Here is a 26,614-nt window from a genome sequence, read left to right as displayed (position 1 = left end):
ATATATTTGCTTCACTGAAAAACGATTTATCATTTAATGAAGACATAAAGGTAAAATTTTGGCAAGACAAAAGTTGTGTCGCCTACAGAAAGTAGTGTGAAAATTGAACAAAAAATGTACTTCAAATACAAAAAATATGTTACATAATATAAGCGAATTAAGTAGTGGTGCTGTGAGATCCAAATTTAATATTTTGTATGACTTCCATGGGCCTGAAGGATTGCATCCATGTGGTTCGGCAAGGATTCATACAATTTATTGATGAAGTCATCAGGAACATCAAAGAAAGCAGTCTTGCATGCCTCCCAGAGTTCATCAACATTCTTGGGTTTCGTCTTCCATGCTTCCCCTTTCATCCTGTTCATGTCTGGTGACTGTGCTGGCCAGTCCTGGACCATCTTGATCTTCTTTGCCTTGAGGAACTTTGAGGTAGAGATTAAAGTATGCGATGGAGCACCATCCTGCTGCAGAATTTGTCCCTTTTTATGGTTAGGAATGTAAGAGGCAGCTAAGATTTGTTAATATTTCAGACTATTTATGTTGCCTTCCACCCTGCAGATCTCTCGCACACCCCCATACTGGATGTAACCCCAGACTATGATTTTGCCACCACCGAAGTTCACTGTTTTGTGGCGAAAGGTGGATTTTTCAGATGAATCTTCCATTGAATTACACCACAGTCGCTGCAAATATTGCAGGAGACCTACTGGAGCCTGCATGGATCTGAGATTCACTCAGAAAACAGTGAAGTTTGGTGGTGGCAAAATCATGGTCTGGGGTTACATCCAGTATGGGGGTGTGTGAGAGACCGGAGGGGGGATGGCAACATAAATAGTCTGAAATATCAATAAATCTTAGCTGCCTCTTACATTCGTAACCATAAAAAGGTACAAATTGTGCAGCGGGGTGGTGCTCCATCGCATACTTCAATCTCTACCTCAAAGTTCCTCAAGGTAAAGAAGATCAAGATGGTCCAGGACTCGCCAGCCCAGTCACCAGACATGAACAGGATAAAAGAGGAAGCACGGAAGACGAAACCCAAGAATGTTGATGAACTCTGGGAGGCATGCAAGACTGCTTTCTTTGATGTTCCTGATGACTTATATGAATCCTTGCCGAACCGCATGGATGCAGTCCTTCAAGCCCATGGAAGTCATACAAGATATTACATTTGGATCTCAAAGCACCACTACTTAATTCGCTTATGTTATGTAACATATTTTTATATTTGAAGTACATTTTTTGTTCAATTTTCACACTACTTTCAGTAGGCGACAAAACTTTTGTCTTGCCAAAATTTGACCTTTGTGTCTTCATTAAATGATAAATCTTTTTTCAGTGAAACAAATATATTTTTGTACATTCAACATCATTTGGGAGGGTCTCAGCTTTCATATAAGCCATTTCTGAAAATAATTGAATAATTAAGAGTCAGGTTATTAGCAATTGTTTCTAAAAAATGGATAAGCGACAAGACTTTTGTCAGGGACTGTAAATTAAGTTTTGTGTATGTACCAATACTCCTAGGTATAATAATAAAACCATAATAATATTGATGTTTAATTGGGTCAAATGTCTCCAACCACTTGTGATGATGACAATGTTGAAGATGAAGCAAAACAAAGTGTCGTCACAGTCACGTGTTGTCATTTGCTCCACAACAAGCACTCGCGCCTTTTTCCCCCCCACCCCCACTGTGAAACTTAAGAAGGTTTACACACTCACGTCCACACGCAAGCACACACGAGGGAAACCCACGCCTGGTGTTGGATGAGAAGGCGACGACGATGATGTTCTCGCTCATACTACTTCTACTCTGCATACACAGTGAGTGTTTAAAAACAAACAAATATATCACCTACTTGCATGTTTTACTATATTAGTTTCATACAACCGTGCCAAAGATTGCATGAAAAAAAAAAAAACCCTGCACATGCACTGCAACATGGTGACCACAGTGTTTGTTTAGTTAACTTTAAAATTGAATGCTTGCACACATACAGTTACACTTTTGCAACTTTAATGTGTTAAAAAACTTGAACACTATAAATATAAAATGCATGGGAAGGGGAAAAAAATGTAATAAACCCATACATTTTAAATTTATTATAGCTTTTTAAAAAGTTTTTTGCTTGTCTTAAACTCAAGACAATTTGTTGACAACTCAATTTTTGCACGAAACCTTTACTTTTGTGATACATGCGATATCAGGACTAAAGACATTGCTGAAGTACACGTTGGCTTCAGTTCAGATAAAGTGTAAGTCATCTAAAAATTAGAAACATCTTTCTGCTAAAACTCTTGTATTGGACTGGATGTTTAGTGTACTGTTGCATCACGCTTCTGACCTCCAGAATTATAAATTCCAATCAGAACTTCACATTGAACCTTGGAGCTCAGATTTAACCCTAAAATGTCCCATGAAGACTGCATGATAGCCTAGGACAACAACATTGGATCAAACTACCTGCACCATTTAATGAAATCCAGTGTGATCGGCCTTTTGAAAATTTTACAATTACAAAAAAATAGTAATGCTCAGTTTTTATTCACACTGAAGTGAAGAAGTGTGAGGTGTTTCTAGTATTTTGACATAGCTGAATGAGCCAAGTAGCGCAGTTTTCTACAGTCGCATTAACAGATGTGTCGTCAAATTCCTACGTTTTTAATGCTAGACTCGAATTGGAGATGATCAAAACAGTGCAGTTGCCCCTTTTCTTCACTACACTGCTGGCTAAAAGTCTCGGCACCCCTGCAATTCGGTCAGATAATGCTCAATTTCTCCCAGAAAATGATTGCAATTAAAAATGCTTTGATAGGAATATCTTCATTTATTTTGCTTGCAATGAAAAAACACAAAAGAGAATGAAAAAACAAATCATTATCATTTTACACCAAACTCCAAAAAAGGGCCGGACAAAAGTATTGGCACCCTCAGCCTAATACTTGGTAACACAACCTTTAGACAAAATAACTGCAAACAACCGCTTCCGTGTTATTTTCTTTGAAGGTCTCGTTTATTCTCCTGTAAACTTACAGTGCCCTCCATAATTATTGGCACCCCTGAAAAAGATGTGTTTTTTAGCTTCTAATATTTTTTTTAAAAAATTCAAATAATATGGGACCTTAATGGAAAAAAAGACAAAAATCCATCCTTCAATACAAGAACATTCATTCAGTGGGGAAAAAATCCCACATAAAGAAAAAAATATTTGACATGAAATAATGTGTGTCACAATTATTAGCACCCCTGGTGTTAATACTTTGTACAACCCCCTTTTGGCAACAAAACAAGGTCTGGGACTGAGATGGCCATGGGAGGAGCTTGATTTTGTGTCTGGTGAACCATTTCTGTGTAGATTTGGCCATATGTTTAGGGTCATTGTCTTGCTGAAAGACCCAGTGACGACCCATCTTCAGCTTTCAGGCAGAGGGCAACAGATTTTGATCTAAAATGTCCTGGTATTTCAAAGCATTCATGATGCCATGCACCCTAACAAGGTTTCCAGGGCCTTTGGAAGCGAAACAGCCCCACAGCATCACTGACCCACCCCCATACTTCACAGTGGGTATGAGGTGCTTTTCTGCATGCACGTCTTTCTTGGCACGCCAGACCCACTTAGAGTGCTTGTTGCCAAAAAGCTCAATCTTTGTCTTATCTGACCAAAGCACACGGTCCCAGTTGAAGCCTGGGACCGTGTGTATTTCTGTGTGAGGTCCCATATTATTTGAATTAAAAAAAACATCTACTAGAAGCTAAAAAACACATCTTTTTCAGGGGTGCCAATAATTATGGAGGGCACTGTAATGTTGATGCCTTTTCCCAAAAAGCTCTACTTTTGTCTCATTTGACCAGAGAACATTCTTCCAAAACGTTTCTGGCATTCCCAGGTAAGTTTTGGCAAACTCCAGCCTGGCTTTTTTTATGTCTCTGGGTCAGAAGTGGGGTCTTCCTGGGTATCCTACCATGGAGTCCCTTTTCATTCAGACGCTGACGGATAGTACAGGTTGACACTATTCATAAGCGGAGTTTAAGGAGGGGCCAGGCCCCCTGGTGGCCAAAAAGTGTCATTGCATGTAATTGACTTTCCTGTCAAAGAGGTCTAACTTGTTACCTGTATTAATGGCACCTGTTTTAACTCATCGGTGTAAAAGACACCTGTCCACAACCTCAGTCAGTCACACTCCAGACTCCACTATGGCCAAGACCAAAGAGCTGTCGAAGGACATCAGAGAAAAAATTGTAGACCTGCACCAGGCTGGGAAGACTGAATCTGCAAAAGGTAAAACGCTTGGTGTAAAGAAATTAACTGTGGGACCAATTTTAGAAAATGGAAGACATACAAGACCACTGATAATCTCCCTCGATCTGGGGCTCCATGCAAGCTCTCACCCCGTGATGTCAAAATGATAACAAGAACGGTGAGCAAAAATCCCAGAACAACACGGGGGGACCTAGTGAATGACCTACGGAGAGCTGGGACCACAGTAACAAAGGCTACTATCAGTAACACAATGCGCCGCCAGGGACTCAAATCCTGCACTGCCAGACGTGTCCGCCTGCTGGAAAAAGTGCATGTCCAGGCCCGTCTGCTGTTCGCTAGAGAGCATTTGGATGAACCAGAAGAGGACTGGGGGAATGTGTTATGGTCAGATGAAACCAAAATAGAACCTTTGGGTAGAAACACAGGTTTTCGTGTTTGGAGGAGAAAAAATACTGAATTGCATCCGAAGAACACCATACCCACTGTGAAGCATGGGGGTGGAAACATCATGCTTTGGGGCTGTTTTTCTGCAAAGGGACCAGGATGACTGATCTGTGTAAGGTAAGAATGAATAGGGCCATGTATCGAGAGATTTTGAGTGAAAATCTCCTTCCATCAGCAAGGTCATTGAAGATGAGACGTGGCTGGGTCTTTCAGCATGACAATGATCCCAAACACACAGCCAGGGCAACAAAGGAGTGGCTTCGTAAGAAGCATTTCAAGGTCCTGGAGTGGCCTAGTCAGTCTCCAGATCTCAACCCCATAGAAAATCTGTGGAGGGAGTTGAAAGTCCGCGTTGTCTAACGACGGCCCCAAAATATCACTGCTCTAGAGGAGATCTGCATGGAGGAATGGACCAAAATACCAGCAACAGTGTGTGAAAAGCTTGTGAAGAGTTACAGAAAACGTTTGGCCTCTGTTATTGCCAACAAAAAGGGTACATAACAAAGTATTGAGATGAACTTTTGGTATTGACCAAATACTTATTTTCCACCATGATTTGCAAATAAATTCTTTAAAAACCAAACAATGTGATTTTCTTTTTTTTTTTTTTTTTTTTTTCACATTCTGTCTCTCATGGTTGAGGTTTACCCATGTTGACAATTACAGGCCTCTAATATTTTCAAGTGGGAGAACTTGCACAATTAGTGGTTGACTAAATACTTATTTGCCCCACAGTATGTGCCACACGTAAGTAACAGGTTCTGTTGATTACACAAAAGCATCACAAGATTTTTTTTTCAAAGGGTGCCAATACTTTTGTCAGGCCCATTTTTGGAGTTTTGTGTAAAATGATAATGATTTATTTTTTTTTGTTTTTAATTCTCTTATGTGTTTTTTCATTGCAAGCAAAATAAATGAAGATATTACTACCAAAGCATTTGTAATTGCAAAGATGTTCTGGGAGAAATTGAGCATTATGTGACAGAATTGCAGGGGTGCCAATACTTTTGGCCAGCAGTGCATGTGCTCAAACCTTCCTTCTTTTTATAAGTTCTACATTATTTTAGTGTGAGCAAGTGCTTGAGAAAGGAGGTTATCAGCATCGGGGGGTGGGAAACCACCTCATCTAAAGTCGTCCATCACTTTTACATTCCGAAGCCGCAGCAGTCCTGGTACCACCAGGCACCACATGCACATACGGACCCCCCTGGCCGTCACACACTCAAAGAACATTGAAACAGGAATTTTGTTATAGGGCTGCAGCTATCGAATATTTTAGTTATCGAGTATTGTACTGAAAATTCCATCGATTAATCCAGTAATCGGATAAAACATTTTATTTTGGTAAAGAGCAATTATCAATATACATGAGAAAACAAGACATTAAACCTATTATTGACCCATTTTTAGACAATCAATGAGTTTATTTCAGATGTACATTATTGAAAACAGCCAACAATTGCACCTTGAGATATGACCAGAAAAAAAAACAAAAAACAAATTCACTACTTTCACTCCAAAAACTTTATTTCAGATGTACATTGTTGAAAACAGCCAACAATTGGACCTTGAGATGTGACTAGAAAAAAAAAAAAAATCAATGCTTTCACTCCAAAAACTTAAGATCTTTAGAAAAAAAAAAAAATCTCAATTCAAACCTCAAAATGTAATTACGCTTGATAACACACATCACTTAAAAGTTAGGTGTTTTTCCCCTGTGTTTCAATTGCAAGGCTTCATTGCTTCAAGAAGCTTAATTTGGCCATCACTGCTCCCTTGGGGGAGGCAGTCAACCTCTACTGTCAACACTGTTGTAGCCCAATATGCCACCTAGCATGCATTGCAGCACTACACATATAAATGAAAAAATCAAAATTCATGTTCTGTGCTAATTCTTTCTTCAGTTACTGTTTCAGTTGTTTCGTTAATAGCTAGTTATGGTATTTGGTAACACTTTACTTGACTCCGGCATCATAAGACTGTCATTAGACCTTCTTAATTATGACATGACACTGTCATGAGAAGTAATGAATGCTTATAACAGATGTCATTTAGTGTTACCCGGCAAATTATCTCACTTTGAATGAACATAAAAGATCCAAGCTGGACATAAATGGAGTTAGTAACATAATTTGCAGGATGACACTTACTAACATCTGTCATAAGCATTCAGTAATGCCCATGATAGGGTCATGCCATATTTATGAAGGTCTTATGACAGTCTTATGACGCCGCTGTCCAATAAAGTGTTACCTATTAACCCAAATAAATCAACAAATAGGTCGCACTGAACTATAACCCACAGGATTCAAAATGAAGGAAAAAGTAGCGGTGTACAGTCCGACAATTACGGTATGTTGTGTTTTATGAGCAACATTTGAGGTTGTGCAGCACCTGTCTCTCTCTAAGCAGCTTTTTGCTCATGTTTTTCTGGTACAATAGTTTCCAGCAGAGTTCACTACATTTCTCACAGTTTAATTAACGTTAAAAGTAGAAAACACAAACGGACATTTCTCTCTAAGCAGCTTCCTACTCGAGTTTTGCAGGTTAGCAAATTAACACAGTTTAATGTAATGCTAACTCTGGTGCAGGTCGGACTTCAAGTAGCAAAATTAGTGGTGTGTTTCCCACCTCCACAACACTGGCGTCTTTTTAACTTACTTACAGTGGCTGCTGCTGGCCGAAAAAAACTTGGAATACCCCTCGTCGACAATTTGAGCCTCTTGAGGCGTCTTCTTAACTTACTTACAGTGGCTGCTGCTGGCCCCCCAAAAAAACTTGCAATATCCCTCGTCTTTGAAGGGGGTGGAGGAGGCGGCATGTTGTCGACATGTATTCCTATCGGGGCTGTGTGAAAGTGAGCGGTTGCTTAAAGGTTGGTGGGGACAATTTGAGCCTTTTGAGGCGTCTTTTTAACTTACTTACAGTGGTTGCTGCTGGCCGAAAAAAACTTGGAATACCCCTCGTCGACAATTTGAGCCTCTTGAGGCGTCTTCTTAACTTACTTACAGTGGCTGCTGCTGGCCAAAAAAAAACTTGTAATATCCCTCGTCTTCGAAGGGGGTGGAGGAGGCGGCATGTTGTCGACATGTATTCCTATCAGGGCTGTGTGAAAGTGAGCGGTTGCTTAAAGGTTGGTGGGGACAATTTGAGCCTCTTGAGACGTCTTTTTAACTTACTTACAATGGCTGCTGCTGGCTGAAAAAAACTTGTAATACCCCTAGTCGACAATTTGAGCCTCTTGAGGGGCTGTGTGAAAGTGAGTATGCATGTTTGTGTCGGGGGTGGGTCAAGTCATCAGCCAATCAAACGTGCATTTGAGGGGGGGGGGGGGGGGGGGGGGAATGGACCGGCGCATTCAGCAAGTGAAAAGGGATAAATGTAAGTTTGAACATAGTGAAAATAATTCACTTAATAATGGTAGTGTCAATTCTTTCCTTAAAACGTATGTGAAGACAATCTAAATGACCTGTATAACTGAATTCATTGTATAATGCATATAAGGTTGCTTAATAAAGGTTGGTGGGGACAATATGAGCCTCCTGAAAAGTTGGTAGTGTTATGCCCCTACCGTCCCTATCCATACCTACGCCTTTGCTTTATTGTTTTAATTTTACACCCTCATCACTCTACAGTGCTGTGTTTTTACAGATTAAATAAAGCCTGTATGAAAGCCACGTTAACCACGCATAGAAAGTAGCCACAATTAATAGAAACCCAGCCCTCCGCAGGGCTACCATTGTGTTAGCAAGGTTAAAGTAACGTTAATCTTATTTATTAGCGCGACGTTAAATTTTACCTTGTCCCGAGTATCGCTCCTCCTCTCTCAGAGTAAACAGGGTGCCTTCGGTAGAGCTGCAGCATTGAAGAGAGTGCTGTAGTGTTATGCACCTGTTGGTGTCCAGCTTGAAATGATCCCACACTTTTGACATTTTCTTTTTCTTGGTGTCTTTCTCTTCACTTTCGTCGGCGTCTTCGTCTTTACCTCTATATTCATGAGTGGTTGAAATCAAATACAGTGCCTTGCAAAAGTATTCGGCCCCCTTGAATCTTGCAACCTTTCGCTACATTTCAGGCTTCAAACATAAAGATATGAAATTTAATTTTTTTTGTCAAGAATCAACAACAAGTGTGACATAATCGTGAAGTGGAACAACATTTATTGGATAATTTAAACTTTTTTAACAAATAAAAAACTGAAAAGTGGGGCGTGCAATTTTATTCGGCCCCTTTACTTTCAGTGCAGCAAACTCACTCCAGAAGTTCAGTGAGGATCTCTGAATGATCCAATGTTGTCCTAAGTGACCAATGATGATAAATAGAATCCACCTGTGTGTAATCAAGTCTCCGTATAAATGCACCTGCTCTGTGATAGTCTCAGGGTTCTGTTTAAAGTGCAGAGAGCATTATGAAAACCAAGGAACACACCAGGCAGGTCCGAGATACTGTTGTGGAGAAGTTTAAAGCCGGATTTGGATACAAAAAGATTTCCCAAGCTTTAAACATCTCAAGGAGCACTGTGCAAGCCATCATATTGAAATGGAAGGAGCATCAGACCACTGCAAATCTACCAAGACCCGGCCGTTCTTCCAAACTTTCTTCTCAAACAAGGAGAAAACTGATCAGAGATGCAGCCAAGAGGCCCATGATCACTCTGGATGAACTGCAGAGATCTACAGCTGAGGTGGGAGAGTCTGTCCATAGGACAACAATCAGTCGTACACTGCACAAATATGGCCTTTATGGAAGAGTGGCAAGAAGAAAGCCATTTCTCAAAGATATCCATAAAAAGTCTTGTTTAAAGTTTGCCACAAGCCACCTGGGAGACACACCAAACATGTGGAAGAAGGTGCTCTGGTCAGATGAAACCAAAATTGAACTTTTTGGCCACAATGCAAAACGATATGTTTGGCGTAAAAGCAACACAGCTCATCACCCTGAACACACCATCCCCACTGTCAAACATGGTGGTGGAAGCATCATGGTTTGGGCCTGCTTTTCTTCAGCAGGGACAGGGAAGATGATTAAAATTGACGGGAAGATGGATGCAGCCAAATACAGGAACATTCTGGAAGAAAACCTGTTGGTATCTGCACAAGACCTGAGACTGGGACGGAGATTTATTTTCCAACAGGACAATGATCCAAAACATACAGCCAAATCAACAATGGAATGGTTCAAAAATAAACGTATCCAGGTGTTAGAATGGCCAAGTCAAAGTCCAGACCTGAATCCAATCGAGAATCTGTGGAAAGAGCTGAAGACTGCTGTTCACAAACACTCTCCATCCAACCTCACTGAGCTCGAGCTGTTTTGCAAGGAAGAATGGGCAAGAATGTCAGTCTCTCGATGTGCAAAACTGATAGAAACATACCCCAAGCGACTTGCAGCTGTAATTGGAGCAAAAGGTGGCGCTACAAAGTATTAACGCAAGGGGGCCGAATAATATTGCACGCCCCACTTTTCAGTTTTTTATTTGTTAAAAAAGTTTAAATTATCCAATAAATTTTGTTCCACTTCACGATTGTGTCCCACTTGTTGTTGATTCTTGACAAAAAATTAAAATTTTATATCTTTATGTTTGAAGCCTGAAATGTGGCGAAAGGTTGCAAGGTTCAAGGGGGCCGAATACTTTTGCAAGGCACTGTATATCCGCCGCCTCTGCCTTATTCCTGTACTCATGTGACGTCAACGCGTTGTGCTGCATTATAAGTAGTCCAGGCAAAACATCATGCTTAGAGCTGGCAAAATTAAACGATTCCTCGAGGTGGAGAATATTCCTCAATCAGTTTTTAAAATCGAATAACTCGAACTAGTTCAGTAATCGTTTCAGCTTTATTTTGTTATAAACATTAATTGGCAAATCGTTTACAAATGTAATGCTAAATATTGCTGGAAACAAACAACTGAGGGTATCAGTGAAACGCTATTTAATACAGTGGGGTAAATAAGTATTTAGTCAACCACCAATTGTGCAAGTTCTCCTACTTGAAAAGATTAGAGAGGCCTGTAATTGTCAACATGGGTAAACCTCAACCATGAGAGACAGAATGTGGGGAAAAAAACAGAAAATTACATTGTTTGATTTTTTTAAAAGAATTTACATCCAAATTAGAGTGGAAAATAAGTATTTGGTCATCTACAAACAAGCAAGACTTCTGGCTCTCAAAGAGGCCTAACTTATTCTAATGAGGTCTAATGAGACTCCACTCGTTACCTTTATCAATGGCACCTGTTTTAACTCATTATCGGTATAAAAGACACCTGTCCACAACCTCAGTCAGTCACACTCCAAACTCCACTATGGCCAAGACGAAAGAGCTGTCGAAGGACACCAGAGACAAAATTGTAGACCTGCACCAGGCTGGAAAGACTGAATCTGCAATAGGTAAAACGCTTGGTGTAAAGAAATCAACTGTGGGAGCAATTATTAGAAAGGGAGTTGAAAGTCTGTGTTGCCCAAAGACAGCCCCAAAACATAACTGCTCCAGAGGAGATCTGCATGGAGGAATGGGCCAAAATACCTGCAATAGTGTGTGAAAAGCTTGTGAAGAGTTACAGAAAACGTTTGGCCTCAGTTATTGCCAACAAAGGGGACATAACAAAGTATTGAGATGAACTTTTGGTATTGACCAAATACTTATTTTCCACCATGATTTGCAAATACAGTAAATTCTTTAAAAATCAAACAATGGGTTTTTCTTTTTCTTTTTCCTCCACATTTTGTCTCTCATGGTTGAGGTTTACCCATGTTGACAATTACAGGCCTCTCTAATATTTTTAAGTGGGAGAACTTGCACAATTTGTGGTTGACTAAATACTTATTTGCCCCACTGTAAGTCTCAACATTTCATAGGCACCTCCAAATGCCTTGCAATGGGCATGTTTTTTTCTTTGTGAACTCCTGTGGGTCTAAACATAATTGCTTTTTACCTGTATTTTGTGATTGTTCCTGCATGAGGGTCACAATTCCCTTGAAAAACAAGAGCTTCTTAGTGTCCATGAGCTACAGTATTTCCAGTAAAAAAAAAAAGACCTTTGAAAGAACAAGGAATTCTGTTTGTAACAAATTTGATTAGTGCCTTTTGGTGTTTGTTTTCTTTCAGATGTCTAATTAATTTAGCTCTTTGCAGGTCCTGTCACTATGTCCGTGACAGTAAGTTCCTCTAAAACCAAAGTTGAGGTCCATGAACACACAGGTGAGCATTGCTTTCATCTGCTGTATATACACTGCTGGCCAAAAGTATTGGCACCCCTGCAATTCTGTCAGATAATGCTCAATTTCTCCCCAAAAATGATTGCAATTACAAATGCTTTGGTAGTAATATCTTCATTTGTTTTGCTTGCAATGAAAAACACAAAAGAGAATGGGAATTTTTTTTAATCATTATCATTTTGCACAAAACTCCAAAAATGGGCCGGAAAAAAGTATTGGCACCCTCAGCCTAATACCTTTAGAAAAAATAACTGCAAACAACCGATTGTGCGGATGGTGGATAAAGAACCTTGAAGAATATCCAAAAAGTTGAAGCTGTCCTGCAGTCCGAGGGTCAATCTGTACTATCCGTTGGTGTCCGAATGAAAAGGGACTCTATGGTAGGATACCCAGGAAGACCCTACTTCTGACCCAGGGCATAAAAAACCCAGGCTGGAGTTAGCCAAAACTTACCTGAGAAAGCCAAAAACGTTTTGGAAAAATGTTCTATGGTCAGATGAGACAAAAGCAGAGCTTTTGGGGAAAAGGCATCAACATAGAGTTTACAGGAAAAAAAACGAGGCCTTCATAGAAAAGAACACGGTCCCCACAGTGAAACATGGCGGAGGTCCCTGATGTTTTGGGGTTGCTTTGCTGCCTCTAACCCTGGACTGCTTGACCGTGTGCATGGTATTATGAAGTCTGAAGACTACCAACAAATATTGCAGCATAATGTAGGGCCCAGTGTGAGAAAGCTGGATCTCCCTCAGAGGCCATGGGTCTTCCAGCAGGACAATGACCCAAAACACACTTCAAAAAACACTAGAAAATGGTTTGAGAGCAAGCACTGGAGACTTCTAAAGCGGCCAGCAATGAGTCCAGACCTGAATTCCGAAGAACACCTGCGGAGACATCTGAAAATGGCAGTTTGGAGAAGGCGCCGTTCAAATCTCAGAAACCTAGAGCAGTTGGCCAGAAAAGAATGGTCTAAAATTCCAGCAGAGCATTGCAAGAAACTCATTTATGCATACCGGAAGCGGTTGTTCGCAGTTATTTTGTCTAAAGGTTGTGCTACCAAGTATTAGGCTGAGGTTGCCAATACTTTTGTCCGGCCCATTTTTGGAGTTTTGTGTAAAATGATAATTATTTGATTTGTTTATTTTATTCTCTTTTTTATTATTATTTTTTTTTTATTGCAAGCAAAACAGACAAAAATATTACTACCAAAGCATTTGTAATGGCAATCATTTTCTGGGAGAAATTGAGCATTATCTGACAGAATAGCAGGGGTGCCAATACTTTTGGCCAGCAGTGTATATGTTAAGGCACTACAGTGCATAACATTTTCCTTACAGACTAAGACATGTGATGTTGCATATCATATTATCAAATTACTGTACATACATGTGTCCTGTACTTTAGATGCTGTACTCTCCTGCAACTTCCGCACTGAGAAAGAGCAGAACCCTCGAATAGAGTGGAAGAAGAAAGGAAAAGCTGTGACCTTTGTCTACTTCAATAACAAATTTACCAGTCGGTGACGACCTCCCGCACCAATTTCAATTTGTTTCTGTGTTAGAAACCGCAATTGCAGTATTTCCAACCACCATAGGCGCCTACGCAGGGCGGGCTGAGATGGACGGTGCCTCTCTGACCATCCACTCGGTGACAGAGAAAGACTCTGGGGAATATCGCTGTGAGGTGACTGCTAGTGATGACCACGTCAGCTTCGGAGAGGCCACGGTGACACTTGATGTACATGGTATGCGCCTGTGAGGCACACCTGCACAATATAATGCGCTACCTGGATATACAGTCCCTGACAAAAGTCTTGTCGCTTCTCCATTTTGTAGAAACAATTGCTAATAACCTGACTTTTAATTATTCAGTTGGTTTCAGAAATGGCTCATATGAAAGCTAAGACCTTCCCAAATGATGTTGAATGTACAAAAATATATTTGTTTCATTGAAAAAAGATTTGTCATTTAATGAAGACATAAAGGTCAAATTTTGGTAAGACAAAAGTTTTGTCGCCTACAGAAAGTAGTGTGAAAATTGAACCAAAAATGTACTTCGAATACAAAAATATGTTACATAACATAAGCGAATTAAGTAATGGTGCTGTGAGATCCAAATTTAATATTTTGTACGACTTCCAAGGCCTTCGGCAAGGATTCACACAATTTATTGATGAAGTCATCAGGAACATCAAAGAAAGCAGTCTTGCATGCCTCCTAGAGTTCAACAACACTATTGGGTTTTGTCTTCCATGCTTCCTCTTTCATCTTACCCCAGACATGCTCAATGATGTTCATGTCTGGTGACTGGGTTGGCCAGTCCTGGAGGATGTTGATCTTCCTTGCCTTGAGGAACTTTGAGGTAGAGATTGAAGTATGGGATGGAGCACCATCCTGCTGCAGAATTTGTCCTTTTTTATGGTTAGGAATGTAAGAGGCAGCTAAGATTTGTTGATATTTCAGACTATTTATGTTGCCTTCCACCCTGCAGATGTCTTGCACACCCCCATACTGGATGTAACCCCAGACCATGATTTTGGTAATGATGTAACCTCCAAAACTTCCACTGTTTTCTGAGTGAATCTCGGATCCATGTGGGCTCCAGTAGGTCTCCTGCAATATTTGTGGCTACTGTGGTGTAATTCAATGGAAAATTCATCTGAAAAATCCACCTTTTGCCACTTTTCCAGTGTCTATCCTTTTGACAGGCTGTCGGCCTTGGTAAATGCCTCACGGTTTTTTAATTGTCTGCACCCTGAGAGATAAATAGTCTGAAATATCAACAAATCTTAGCTGCCTCTTACATTCCTAACCATAAAAAGGGACAAATTCTGCAGACGGATGGGGCTACGTCGCATACTTCAATCTCTACCTCAAAGTTCCTCAAGGCAAAGAAGATCAAGATCCTCCAGGACTGGCCAGCCCAGTCACCAGACATGAACATCATTGAGGATGTCTGGGGTAGGATGAAAGAGGAAGCATGGAAGACGTAACCCAAGAATGTTGATGAACTCTGGGAGGCATGCAAGACTGCTTTCTTTGATATTCCTGATGACTTCATCAATAAATTGTATGAATCCTTGCCGAAGCCCATAGAAGTCATACAAAATATTAAATTTGGATCTCACAGCACCACTACTTAATTCGCTTATGATATGTAACATATTTTTGTATTTGAAGTACATTTTTTGTTCAATTTTCACACTACCTTCTGTAGGCGACAAAACTTTTGTCTAGCCAAAATTTGACCTTTATGTCTTCATTGAATGACAAATCTTTTTTCAATGAAACAAATATATCTTTGTACATTCAACATCATTTGGTAGGGTCTTTGCTTTCATATGAGCCATTTCTGAAACCAATTGAATAATTAAAAGTCAGGTTATCAGCAATTGTTTCTACAAAATGGAGAAGCGACAAGAATTTTGTCAGGGACTGTACAGTATGTAAGAAAAGTCTTGCAGTATTTTCAGTAAAGATGCACCGATACCGATACTAGTATCGGCAGGGGGCGCCGATCCGGCCCAAAATGGTGGTATCGGTATCGGCGAGTACCAACAAAGACGGCGCCGATACCATTTACCGGTCCATTATTATAACATTTGACCGCAGCCTTTTTTTTTCTCCTGGCGCTCACTACACTTTGTCGCTGTGTTGTGTGATGACACGTGAACACCAAACAGCTATCGCTATTGGCCTGCTCCTGACCAATGAGAACGGGCCAATAGCCACTTCTGACCAATGACATGGCTGACAAGGGCGACATGGCGGCGGTCGGGAAATATTTCAAAATATAAATCCCGTCAATTAAAATCAATGTCTGCGTGCAAGATTTGCGGCCTGAAAGTTTCGAGATGTGGAGTTAAATCGGCCAGTTTCAATACCTCGAACCTGATAAAACATGTGAAGACGAAACGTGAACGAACACAACGATTTTGAGCCTGCAAGAGCAGGACTGCTATCCAGACGAAGGGCGCTGTACAGGTGCAACAATCTCTGGTCAGTTCACTACGTCGACTTTACTTTTATTGTCTTTTATTGAAAGAAATGCTGCAGTAATTTGGGAACTGTTTCCAAAGTAGGGTTGCCACCTTTCAGAAATAGAAATAAGGGACCCACCCCCTCCCGAAAAAACGAGGCTAATAGAGAGACGGGATGCTGTAGTCAATTATTATTACTTACAATTGTGAGCGTCCGCAAATGCGGAAACAAGGTTGGACCTCGAAGCGGACAACAAGCGGGGGATAAGTACAAGGGTTTGATGATTGCAAACAAAAAAATAACACGCGATCGCGGGATAGAAGAAATAACAAAAGGAGTCCGTGACAGCAGGTCGACGGAGCTCAATACTACAAACTCGTAGATTAAATAAGACGATAGGCAGCGAGCCAAAAAGCCCAAATAAAAACACTCAAATACCTGCACAGGGTAGAGGTTACAAACGAGTGCAGCACACTAACAGAAAAAACCCAATGCACGGGCGTAACAAGCAAATGTAGCGAGACTATAGTGCGAGATGTGAAATGGCGATCAACAAAGCAAATATCTCGGCAGCCTTCTCTGAGCTCACCCGTGCTTAAATGCTGCGTTGATGAGCCCGCATTGGATTCAGGTGCGACGTCAGGAACACCCCCACTAACAGCCCAGCAACAAAACACAATCTAACCAACAGCAGAATGTGACAATAATTTCATGAAAGTTGCACTGTTTGGCCTTTGAGAGGTTTAAAAAAATGTTTACTCAGTTCATTCAGAGTTTATTATTATGAACTTATTTTTACTTTCTTACTGTTGGGCTAGTATTATACTTTGTACTAGTGTTTTTCCTATTTTGCAAAGGTAAGCAACAGCCTGACAAAGCCTTGATAGCAATGATTTCACATCCAATTATGTAGCTCTTTTGTAAAAAAAAAAAAAAAATATATATATATATATATATAATCGGGGTGGTATCGGTATGGTATCGGTATCGGCCGATACTGCACAGCCAGGTATCGGTATCGGGGCCAAAAAATGGTATCGTTGCAACACTAATTTTCAGACTATAAAGTGCACTTAAAATCCTTTATTTTTTTTGAAAAATTGACAGTACTTAATTTTTGTCCAGCTCACCTGGAGGCTATTCATTCATTCAGTGTTGATCTGTGCCCGATAGTCTGAAATAATGGTAAATGAATGAAGTTTTTATTGACAGTGTGAAAGAGGATTTATCTCACTTTTAATTTGAATTTGATCGGACTGTTTTCAGACGTTACTTTACAGCTAAGCAAATGTCAGTTTCTAATTTGCTGCCGTTTCTGTGTTCTCAGTACCCCCGCATATCCCGTCTTGCGAGGTTCCCCGCTCCGTGTTTGTAGGCTCCGACCTGGAGCTGCTGTGCAAAGACAAGCAGAGTGTGCCCCCGGCCACATACAGCTGGTACAAAGACAACAGGGCCTTGAAGGTCTCGTCCGACACGCCGTACAGCATGGACACGCACAGAGGCACGCTGGTGAGTGAGCCCCCACTTGTGTGACACATGCTGAGCACACACTTGTGCGCTCGTACGGACTCGAGAAGGAACACGTGCAGCTGTTGCTCTTCCTCTCTCACTGCCTGGAGCAGAAGTTTACAAGCGTATCCAAGGTGGATTCTGGGATGTATCGCTGCGAATCCTCCAACAGTGTTGGGTCACCCAAGAGTTGTGTGGCACAACAACTTAAAGTTATTGACTGTAAGTCAAGATTTTTTTCTGCCTAACGCTCTCATACTGCACTCATGAAACAGATTATCCTGTATTTTTCGCAGATCCAGTGGATATTGCTATCTTGATCGCTGGTGCTTCAGGTTTTGTGATTCTCACACTCCTCTGCTGCATCTGTGTGTGTGTATGCCGACGTCGAGGATGCTGTAAGAGTGAGTAACTTTTTACTTTGGTGTGCACATTACAAAGGAAGATTAAGGATACGCACCACTACGGTCACAAAAAAATGTAACAACTGAGATAGCAATCTTGAAAGCAAAATAAGATACTGTAATTTCCCGAATATAAGGCGCACCCGTGTATAACGCGCACCCCAAATTTACTTGTAAAATCTAGGGAAAATTATTGTACCCGTGTCAGAGGATGCGCTAGACTTTTTCGTTGTCTGTCATTTTGACTGACAGGGTCATAAAAATCCGGTCATAATCTATTTTTACCCGTCACTTAAATTTTTAAAATGTTAATAATGACATATTCAATAGTATTTAGTTTTCATTCATCTTTAATTAATATTCTGTCCGAATAAGCTTAACAGAGAATCCACACTGCGCCATCACACATCAAGCAGCTGTGCGTTATTAGCGCCTAGCTTGCCTTGAACACGGCTTTTTAGGAAGGGTCGGACTTGACAAGTCATTAAAAAAAAAAAAAAAAAAAGGGTTTGAGGATAAGCCTGAGAATGATCGGTTTTCTCTCTGCTCCATATAACCAATATTTCAACATTGCTTACACGGCCGAGAGTTGGGGCAAAATGCTCGTATGTGTGTGTGACATGCACGAACAGTGCGTGCATGCTATTGATCCATATACTTTGAATATAAACCTGTACAGGGATTATTTATGCCTGTTATTTGTGTCCTCTTTTTAATAAGCAAAATATGATATCCCTGGAATGACGGATGACAGCCAGCATGTGTGATTGTATGGTCATTTGTTTTGATGCTTCTGCGCATGCGGGTCGTCTTGCTCAGCGCATGTCGGACTGCGAATTAGTGCGCAGATATGACAAAAAATCGGATTCGTGCATTAAGACTTGTAGTATGAACGTAGCCTTAGTTCGGACGCTCAGTTGCCTTGACATTTTTCCGAGTAAAGGCTCAAACACTCCAGCAACGTGAACGTCGCGTCAACGATCTCGCCGCGATTACGCTTCGAAACGCGGCCGTTAAAGTCAATCAGCCAATGCACACCAGTCGCAGTGCGTCCGCGTGTTAGACGCGTCCCAGAAGCGCTAAACGCGACGCACGCGAAAAGAACAGCAGAGTTTGTTTTTTGACGCGAGACGTTGCGTCAATACTACTAGGTAGGATCGGGCAGGCCGGAAGTCACTCGTGTAAAAATCCGGTCGATTTTCAAAATAATATGCAATCGTAACTTACTATATAAATAAAATAAACTGAAATGAGCTAAAACACCTGCAATTAATACGAATAATACACAAATCCTGCTACACAATTAAATTAATTCCTGCGTGGTGCTTTAACTTGAGAAAAAACATCAATAAAGCTTAGAAAAATGTTCATAAGAAAAAAAATGTTGAAATCTTTGTCATTGGTATTGCTTTTTGCTTTAGCACATGACTTCTTTTTTCTTCTTTCTTTCAAAAAGAAAGCTGGCCAATACGCGGGGTCTGAAAGGCAAAGTGTTGTTGTTTTATTACCTTTTAATACCCGCTATTCTTGCGCGATCTTGCAATCCTCGCGTGAACCGATCGAGCCGCTCCACAGACGCGCTGCTCGTGAAACGCGTCCTATGGAAATTGATGCCGAGCGTCACTGGTGCTTTATCGCGGCGGGATCGTTGACGCCACGTTGACGTTGCTGGTGTGTTACCGCCTTTAGGCCAACGACGTCATGCATCAAGAGACAATAGCTAATTAATATGCTCACTCGCCACCTTGTGGTCTGGGGTGTGAATTGCAACCTGTCAAAATGACGGATGGACTTCAGTTTTTTCCGTCACCGTTTTAAAAAACCGGTCAACGACGGAAAATATTCGGTTAACGCGACCCCTGACCCGTGTATAATGCGCACCCTAATTTTAGCACCAATAAATAGAAGAATACAAGAAAACAGAGCTTGTGTACAGATACAGAAATGCCATTTTACTATCTGGCAGGGGTGAAAGTGGCTAGAATTTCTTGCCAGAACTCCCTGACGTGCAGGTCACCACAGAGCCAGAAATTTCATTTTGTTTTTGTTTTTTCTTTCATTTTCCAAAATGTCATGTGATCAAGAGGCTTCCTCCTGGGGTGACAGCCATGCACACCAATTTGATGTAGAGTGCGGCGTATGGTCTGAGCACTAACAGGCTGACCCCCCCCCCGCCTCTTCAATCTCTGCAGCAATGCTGACAGCACTCCTGTAACCAGTCACATGACATTTTGGAAAGAAAATGACAAGCAGTACTCAATTTGGACATTTTGGGATGTACGTAGTTCCCATGCAGTGTACTCACTTGTGTTGCCAGGGGTTTAGATATTCATGGCTATATTTTGAGTTATTTTGGGGGGGGGGAATAAATGAACTCTATTATATAAGCTGCACACAGACTACTTTTCATTGTGTCAAAGTGTCAGTGTTGTCCCATGAAAAGATATACTTAAATATCTGCAGAAATGCGAGGGGTGTACTCACTTTTGTGATACACTGTAAGTCCAAAGTGCACATTGACAGCTAAGATGTTCTGAACCTCCCCATCAGAGCAAATAAAACTGAAAATTATAAATAAGCCTCCTCAACTCTTTCGTTGTTCTTAAAGATTTGATCCATTTTATGTTGCTTTGCCCTTTTTTTGTCGCATCAATTCAACAACCTTTTTTTTTTTTTTTTTTTTTTGCTGTTCCAGAAAACATGCACATTTGAACCAATCAGAGCTAACTATCTCTGCTGATCACATGTCGGTATGTCAACCCAATTGAACGGATAAATGAGTCCAGACGTTTTGCTTTCGCACATTGACGTGACTCATCATCGTCAGACTCAGATAACTGCAGCAGCTGGGGAAACCTCCATGCCGTCTGTGGAATAAAATAAATAATAACTTTTGGTGGGATCGGATTACGCTACACAAGCACTTTATTATGCTTGTTGTTACCACTTGTCTATGTAAATCTGATGTTAGTAGATTGTTTTCTTCTCGGCGATGAAATGCATGAGTGGCAACTTGGCATTTTTATTTATTTATTTTTTACATAGCGTTTTGACAGTTGCCGTCATTTTTTCGGAATCAAAGCACCGTGTACCGGAACAGCATTCTGGCCCTGAATCTTATACCGGTACTGCGTTCTGGCCCTGAATTTTATACCGGAACTGCATTCCTGACCGTTCTGGCCCACTTTCACCCCTGCTAACTGGTGAAACACAGCACCAGCATAGCACATTGGTAGTTCAAAACATTACCGTAAAATGACAATATGCACGGTAATAATATGATCTGACAACTTCTCCAACTTCCCAAAATCCAGGAGAAAACAAAACAGATATGACTTTTCTTTTAAAGGCTGCTGTATAACTTGATCGGTTCATAATGATGAAGAAATGTTTCTTCCATGGATTGATACGGTAAAATAAAAGTGAGGACCAAAGTCGGAAATTGGAACGAGCGCATCGCTACTGTAACAACTGGAAATATTGTTATTTGGGTTTGAGTTTCCCGAGGGACAGGTATAGTTGACGGACGCAGGAAGTCTGTTGTTACGTTTGTTATGGTCCGAGTTGCTGAGCTGCAATAAACGTTGACTCAAATGAGTTCAAGAAGCTAAATTCTGTGCTTTATGAAGAGTGAAAAAAGCTGAATTTAACACAGACGAAATCATTCGACCAATCAGAGTGAAGTATTACCGAAACAAAATGGTGACGTCATGTACTGTAATGGTCGGCAACGGATCGTCGCATACGTTTTCTTTAACACAACATGGCCGTGTCAATAAAAAAATTATATATATGTATATAATATATACACTCACCGGCCACTTTATTAGGTACACCATGCTAGTAACGGCTTGGACCCGCTTTTGCCTTCAGAACTGCCTCAATTCTTCGTGGCATAGATTCAACAAGGTGCTGGAAGCATTCCTCAGAGAGCTTGGTCCATATTGACATGATGGCATCACACAATTGGTGCAAGATTTGTCCGCTGCACATCCATGATGCGAATCTCCCTTTCCACCACATCCCAAAGATGCTCTATTGGATTGAGATCTGGTGACTGTGGAGGACATTTGAGTACAGTGAACTCATTGTCATGTTCAAGAAACCAGTCTGAGATGATTCCAGCTTTATGACATGGCACATTATCCCGCTGAAAGTAGCCATCAGAAGTTGGGTACATTGTGGTCATAAAGGGATGGACATGGTCAGCAACAATACTCAGGTAGGCTGTGGCGTTCCAACGATTGGTACCAAGGGGCCCAAAGAGTGCCAAGAATATATTCCCCACACAATTACACCACCACCACCAGCCTGAACCGTTCATACAAGGCAGGATGGATCCATGGTTTCATGTTGTTGATGCCAAATTCTGACCCCACCATCTGAATGTCGCAGCAGAAATCGAGACTCATCAGACCAGGCAACGTTTTTCCAATCTTCTATTGTCCAATTTCGATGAGGTTGTGCAAATTGTAGCCTCAGTTTCCTGTTCTTAGCTGAAAGGAGTGGCACCCGGCGTGGTCTTCTGCTGCTATAGCCCATCTGCCTCAAAGTTTGACGTACTGTGTGTTCAGAGATGCTCTTCTGCCTACCTTGGTTGTAACGGGTGGTTATTTGAGTCACTGTTGTCTTTCTATCAGCTCGAACCAGTCTGGCCATTCTCCTCTGACCTCTGGCATCAACAAGGCATTTCCGCCCACAGAACTGCCGCTCACTGGATATTTTTTCTTTTTCGGACCATTCTCTGTAAACCCTAGAGATGGTTGTGCGTGAAAATCCCAGTAGATCAGCAGTTTCTTTGATACTCAGACCAGCCCTTCTGGCACCAACAACCATGCCACGTTCAAAGTCACTCAAATCACCTTTCTTCCCCATACTGATGCTCGGTTTGAACTGCAGGAGATTGTTTTAAACCATGTCTACATGCCTAAATGCACTGAGTTGCCGCCATGTGATTGGCTGATGAGAAATTAAGTGTTAACCAGCAGTTGGACAGGTGTACCTAATAAAGTGGCCGGTGAATGTATATATTTCTGTCTCCATCCCTGTACCCTGTATAATGCGCACCATGATTTTACAAGTTGATTTTGGGGAAAAAAGTGCGCGTTATATTCGGGAAATTACGGTATGTGTCTGAACCATTTGTTTAGAGTATTGTAAAAAAAACTTTAGCATTTTGTAGCATTTAAGCTAGCAGACTTTTTCTATGTAAGTTAGCCAATTGTTCTTTTGTTTTACATAGATCCTCATTTTTTAAAATAAACTTATACCGTTTGAGGCTCAGCTCAGGTATTTTAATTTTTCATGTTCCTGATCTGATTTCTCGATTATTCGAACTAACTAGTCCATCGATTAACTGACTACTAAAATATTCGATAGCTGCAGCCCTACATGGAACTAGAGTTGTGCAACCTTAGGCTCCTCACGATTCGATTACGATTCAGGGTGCTACCATTCGATTATTGAATGATGATCACGGTATTGACGATGATTACGATTATCATGATTATCAATGCATCATGCATTACTAAATAATAAAGTAGCCAAACAAATTTATGTCCATTATTTATTTTTAAAATATCATAATGATTCAACAGGAACAATGGAAACATGCCCATACAACAAAAAGCTGCCTTTAAACTGCTTTTCTTTTTTTTTTTTTTTTTTTTTTTTTTTACAAGAAAGTGCTAAAACTATTTTAAAGGCAGTACTTATTTCTCAACATGCCTATACAACACACAGCTGACCTTGAAATGCTCTTTTGCACAAGAAGGTGCAAAAAAATTAGCTGTTTCAAAGGCAGTTCCTATTTCTCTAGACAATACAATAAAATTTACACTGGTGGAATAAATTCCACATTTTCTGGAAACAAACAAAGCGTCTTTATAAATAAGACTTATTTTAACCAATATACTTTGTTTTCACAGATTTCTGTACTATTTGGCATGTTTGTAGTGTTGCTACTGTACTTAATCCTGGTTTTAAACGTTCTGCATCTGGAATAACTTATGTACACCACCAAACAACGCACAACTTAGAACTTGGAAATACATGTAAGCGAAGTCGCTAATTAGCATCGCACTCGGCGCTAACTATAAACATCTCGAAAACAACAATAAACGCTAAACAGTACAAGATGTTTCGTGTTCTCACCTCCATTAGACGGAAACGTGACTTAGCAAAAAACTAGGGACTTTTTTCATTTAATACGACTTCAACCTACTGCTGGACAACTGAAAGACAAGGAGCAACGAACTATCTCTCTCTAAAATGAATAGAGTGAATTTTGGCAGTCTTTGGAGCCTTTTTTTAATTGGCTAAAGCCTTACAATCCTTTTCTCAACAATTAGAAATATCGTGGGAAGCAATGTGGGGAAGAAAGGTAGTAGTTGATCTTTTTCTTAACGCTCTATGTTATTTCCCAACGCAGAGAAGATATATGAATTGGTGCCACTACGCACAGTCATGGTTGCACTTCTCATCATGCATTTGGGCAGAACAGTTAAATGGCTACAGTATCATTTACTGAAAGCTCAACAAATACCCTAGATGGCACTATTTAGTCACAATATATAAAGTCACATTTATCCTTTAAGAATTACAAGTCTTTCTATCTGTGGATCCCTCTCACAGAAAGAATGTTAATAATGTAAATGCCATCTTGAGGATTTATTGTCATAATAAACAAATACAGTACTTATGTACTGTATGTTGAATGCATATATTCGTCCGAGTTTTATTCATTTTTTTCTTAATGCATTGCCAAAATGTATATCATCGGGAAAAATTAGCGGGAATGATTGGAATTGAATCGGGAGCAAAAAAAAGCAATTGGTTCGGGAAATATCGGGATCGGCAGATACTCAAACTCAGGGCCGGCCCAGGCCCTTTTGGGGGCCCTAAGCAAAATAATGCAAAGGGGCCCATATTTTTGGCCCACCATTTCGTCACAGTGTACTGTGAAACCCATACATGCAATCCAACCCATAATTCCATATTTTGTATATTAATCAGATTTTGTTGCACTGCATACTTCAAACTTCTCACCCCAAATGATTGTCAGTACTTACAGTAGATAGCGCCAAACCTTTTTCTAAAAGAGGAAAGAAGTTAAGGAAGAACTTTTATTTTTTTAAGCTTGTAATCAAGTATCAAAACTCACAAAAGTCAAATAAAGCGAACTGTAGTAAACAAAATAGAATATAAATTAAACAATCGCCAGATTGGGGGCCCCCTAGTGGTCAGGGGCCCTAAGCAGCTGCATAGTCTGCGTATAGGCTGGGCTGGCCCTGCTCAAACTAAAACGATCGAGATCGGATCGGGAACAAAAAAACATGATCAGAACAACCCTAACAGGAAGTGATATGGGAATCCCCCAAATAAATAGGCAGTGACTCAAACTCAACAGTAAATGACCCTAAAATGAAAAGCAAGTGACCTGTACATGCCCCGAAAATCGGACCAAATGACTGTGAATGCTCTGGTTTTGAATGAACGAACGTTCCCAGTCTAAATGGATTGGGCGTCGAGCACCATCAATGGCAGCCTATTTAAAAAAATAAATAAAAAATTTAATTGACACCCTTTTAAAACGATATCTCGATTCTTGACAGGAGCGTATCGATAACCTTTTGGGATAAAAAGTATCACGATATATCACCATTTCGATATTTTGTCACACCCCTAATGTAAAAGACAACCGTGTTTATCATTTATTATGACTCTGACTATGATGTGAATAGATGATCATCCCTTTTTTTCTCTCCCTCCAACCAGAAGAAAAGAAGACAAAAAGGTGAGAAAACTTTAGACTTTTCTTTTGACATAAAACAAATCTATTTGTGAACAGTTCAAAAACACGAGCGCTTTGTTTTCCAGCACCAAGTCGTACAACCCTCCTCCTCCTCCACCTATTCACAACGTGAGTCCACTTTGTTAGTTTTTGCTGATAAACAAAGTTCCTGATTAATTTAAAGAAGTGTTTACATGTCTGTGTGTTGTCCACAGATCAAGACATACAAACCAACTCAGTCCTTCATGATCTAACATGTGAAATCTTGTCAACCAATTCAGAATTTAGCATTTCTTCCTCAATGTCCTGGACTGTTTAGCTCGCCCATGCTGGTATTTTCCTAACGACCAAAACTTAAAGCAGACTTTTCATCATCCTTACTGGACCCCAGACACAATTTCTGCCATTTCTATGTGAGCTAAAAACTTCTTTCATTCTTTTTCATTATTTGTCTATTTGCTATTTCTGCGAGGACTAAAGAAATTCCACCAATGGTGCCAGTATAAGGGTCAAATGCCCTATTTTCACTCATTTTGGTAAACTACCAATGATTCCCACTGCATTTGATTTATTTTTTACGTACATAGAATCTTTATTTTCCTTGTATAATGTATACTCTGTTTTACAAACCTGTTTGTGTGTGAATGTGTTATAATTCCCCTTTCACTGATGGGCTGTGGAATAAGGAAAACAAACAAACAAACAAACAAACAAACAAACAAACAAACAAACAAACAAACAAACAAACAAACAAACACCCAAACCAAACCAAACCAAACCAAACCAAACCAAACAAACCTGTCTGAAAGCATTGAAGAATCTTGTTTCCCAAATTGATTTTTAAACATGCACGCAAAAATAACCAATATTCAAATTGGGAATTTAGAAGGAAAAAATAATAAAAGTATTAAGATAAAAATCAATCAGATAATATTGATATCAGTTTTGGCATAGGTAGAGTTTAAGGGGCCGAAAAGTGTCATTGCATGTAGATGACGTTCCTATAC

General features: G+C 40.4%; 1 protein-coding gene across 3 annotated transcripts; it reads left to right on the top strand.

Annotated features, from left to right (window-relative positions):
* The first annotated feature begins 1,748 nt into the window (after nt 1-1,748).
* jam2b (junctional adhesion molecule 2b) lies at nt 1,749-26,614 on the top strand. 3 transcript variants are annotated; one of them, XM_057852456.1, is made up of 10 exons: nt 1,749-1,827; nt 11,843-11,908; nt 13,327-13,437; nt 13,517-13,666; nt 17,230-17,411; nt 17,525-17,633; nt 17,708-17,815; nt 25,592-25,610; nt 25,694-25,736; nt 25,823-26,614. In XM_057852456.1, the coding sequence occupies exons 1-10, from the start codon at nt 1,788-1,790 to the stop codon at nt 25,859-25,861; spliced, it is 867 nt and encodes a 288-aa protein (XP_057708439.1). In that variant the 5' UTR covers nt 1,749-1,787; the 3' UTR covers nt 25,862-26,614. The 3 variants fall into 3 exon arrangements, with proteins under 3 accessions (XP_057708439.1, XP_057708440.1, XP_057708438.1); XM_057852455.1 differs by lacking the exon at nt 1,749-1,827 and adding an exon at nt 11,012-11,097; XM_057852457.1 differs by lacking the exon at nt 11,843-11,908 and having other exon boundaries at nt 1,762-1,827.

Source organism: Corythoichthys intestinalis, chromosome 12 (assembly GCF_030265065.1).
Source record: "Corythoichthys intestinalis isolate RoL2023-P3 chromosome 12, ASM3026506v1, whole genome shotgun sequence".
Taxonomy (NCBI): Eukaryota; Metazoa; Chordata; class Actinopteri; order Syngnathiformes; family Syngnathidae; genus Corythoichthys; species Corythoichthys intestinalis.
This window is presented reverse-complemented; position numbering and strand designations above follow the sequence as displayed.

What these genes read in the sequence shown, in the direction of transcription:
- jam2b (XM_057852455.1), top strand. Translation starts at nt 11,013, where the DNA reads ATGGCCAAGACGAAAGAGCTGTCGAAGGACACCAGAGACAAAATTGTA. An exon ending in AAAGACTGAATCTGCAATAG is followed by an intron (nt 11,098 to 11,842) that starts GTAAAACGCTTG and finishes AGCTCTTTGCAG; the next exon opens with GTCCTGTCACTATGTCCGTG. An exon ending in ACAACTTAAAGTTATTGACT is followed by an intron (nt 17,634 to 17,707) that starts GTAAGTCAAGAT and finishes TATTTTTCGCAG; the next exon opens with ATCCAGTGGATATTGCTATC.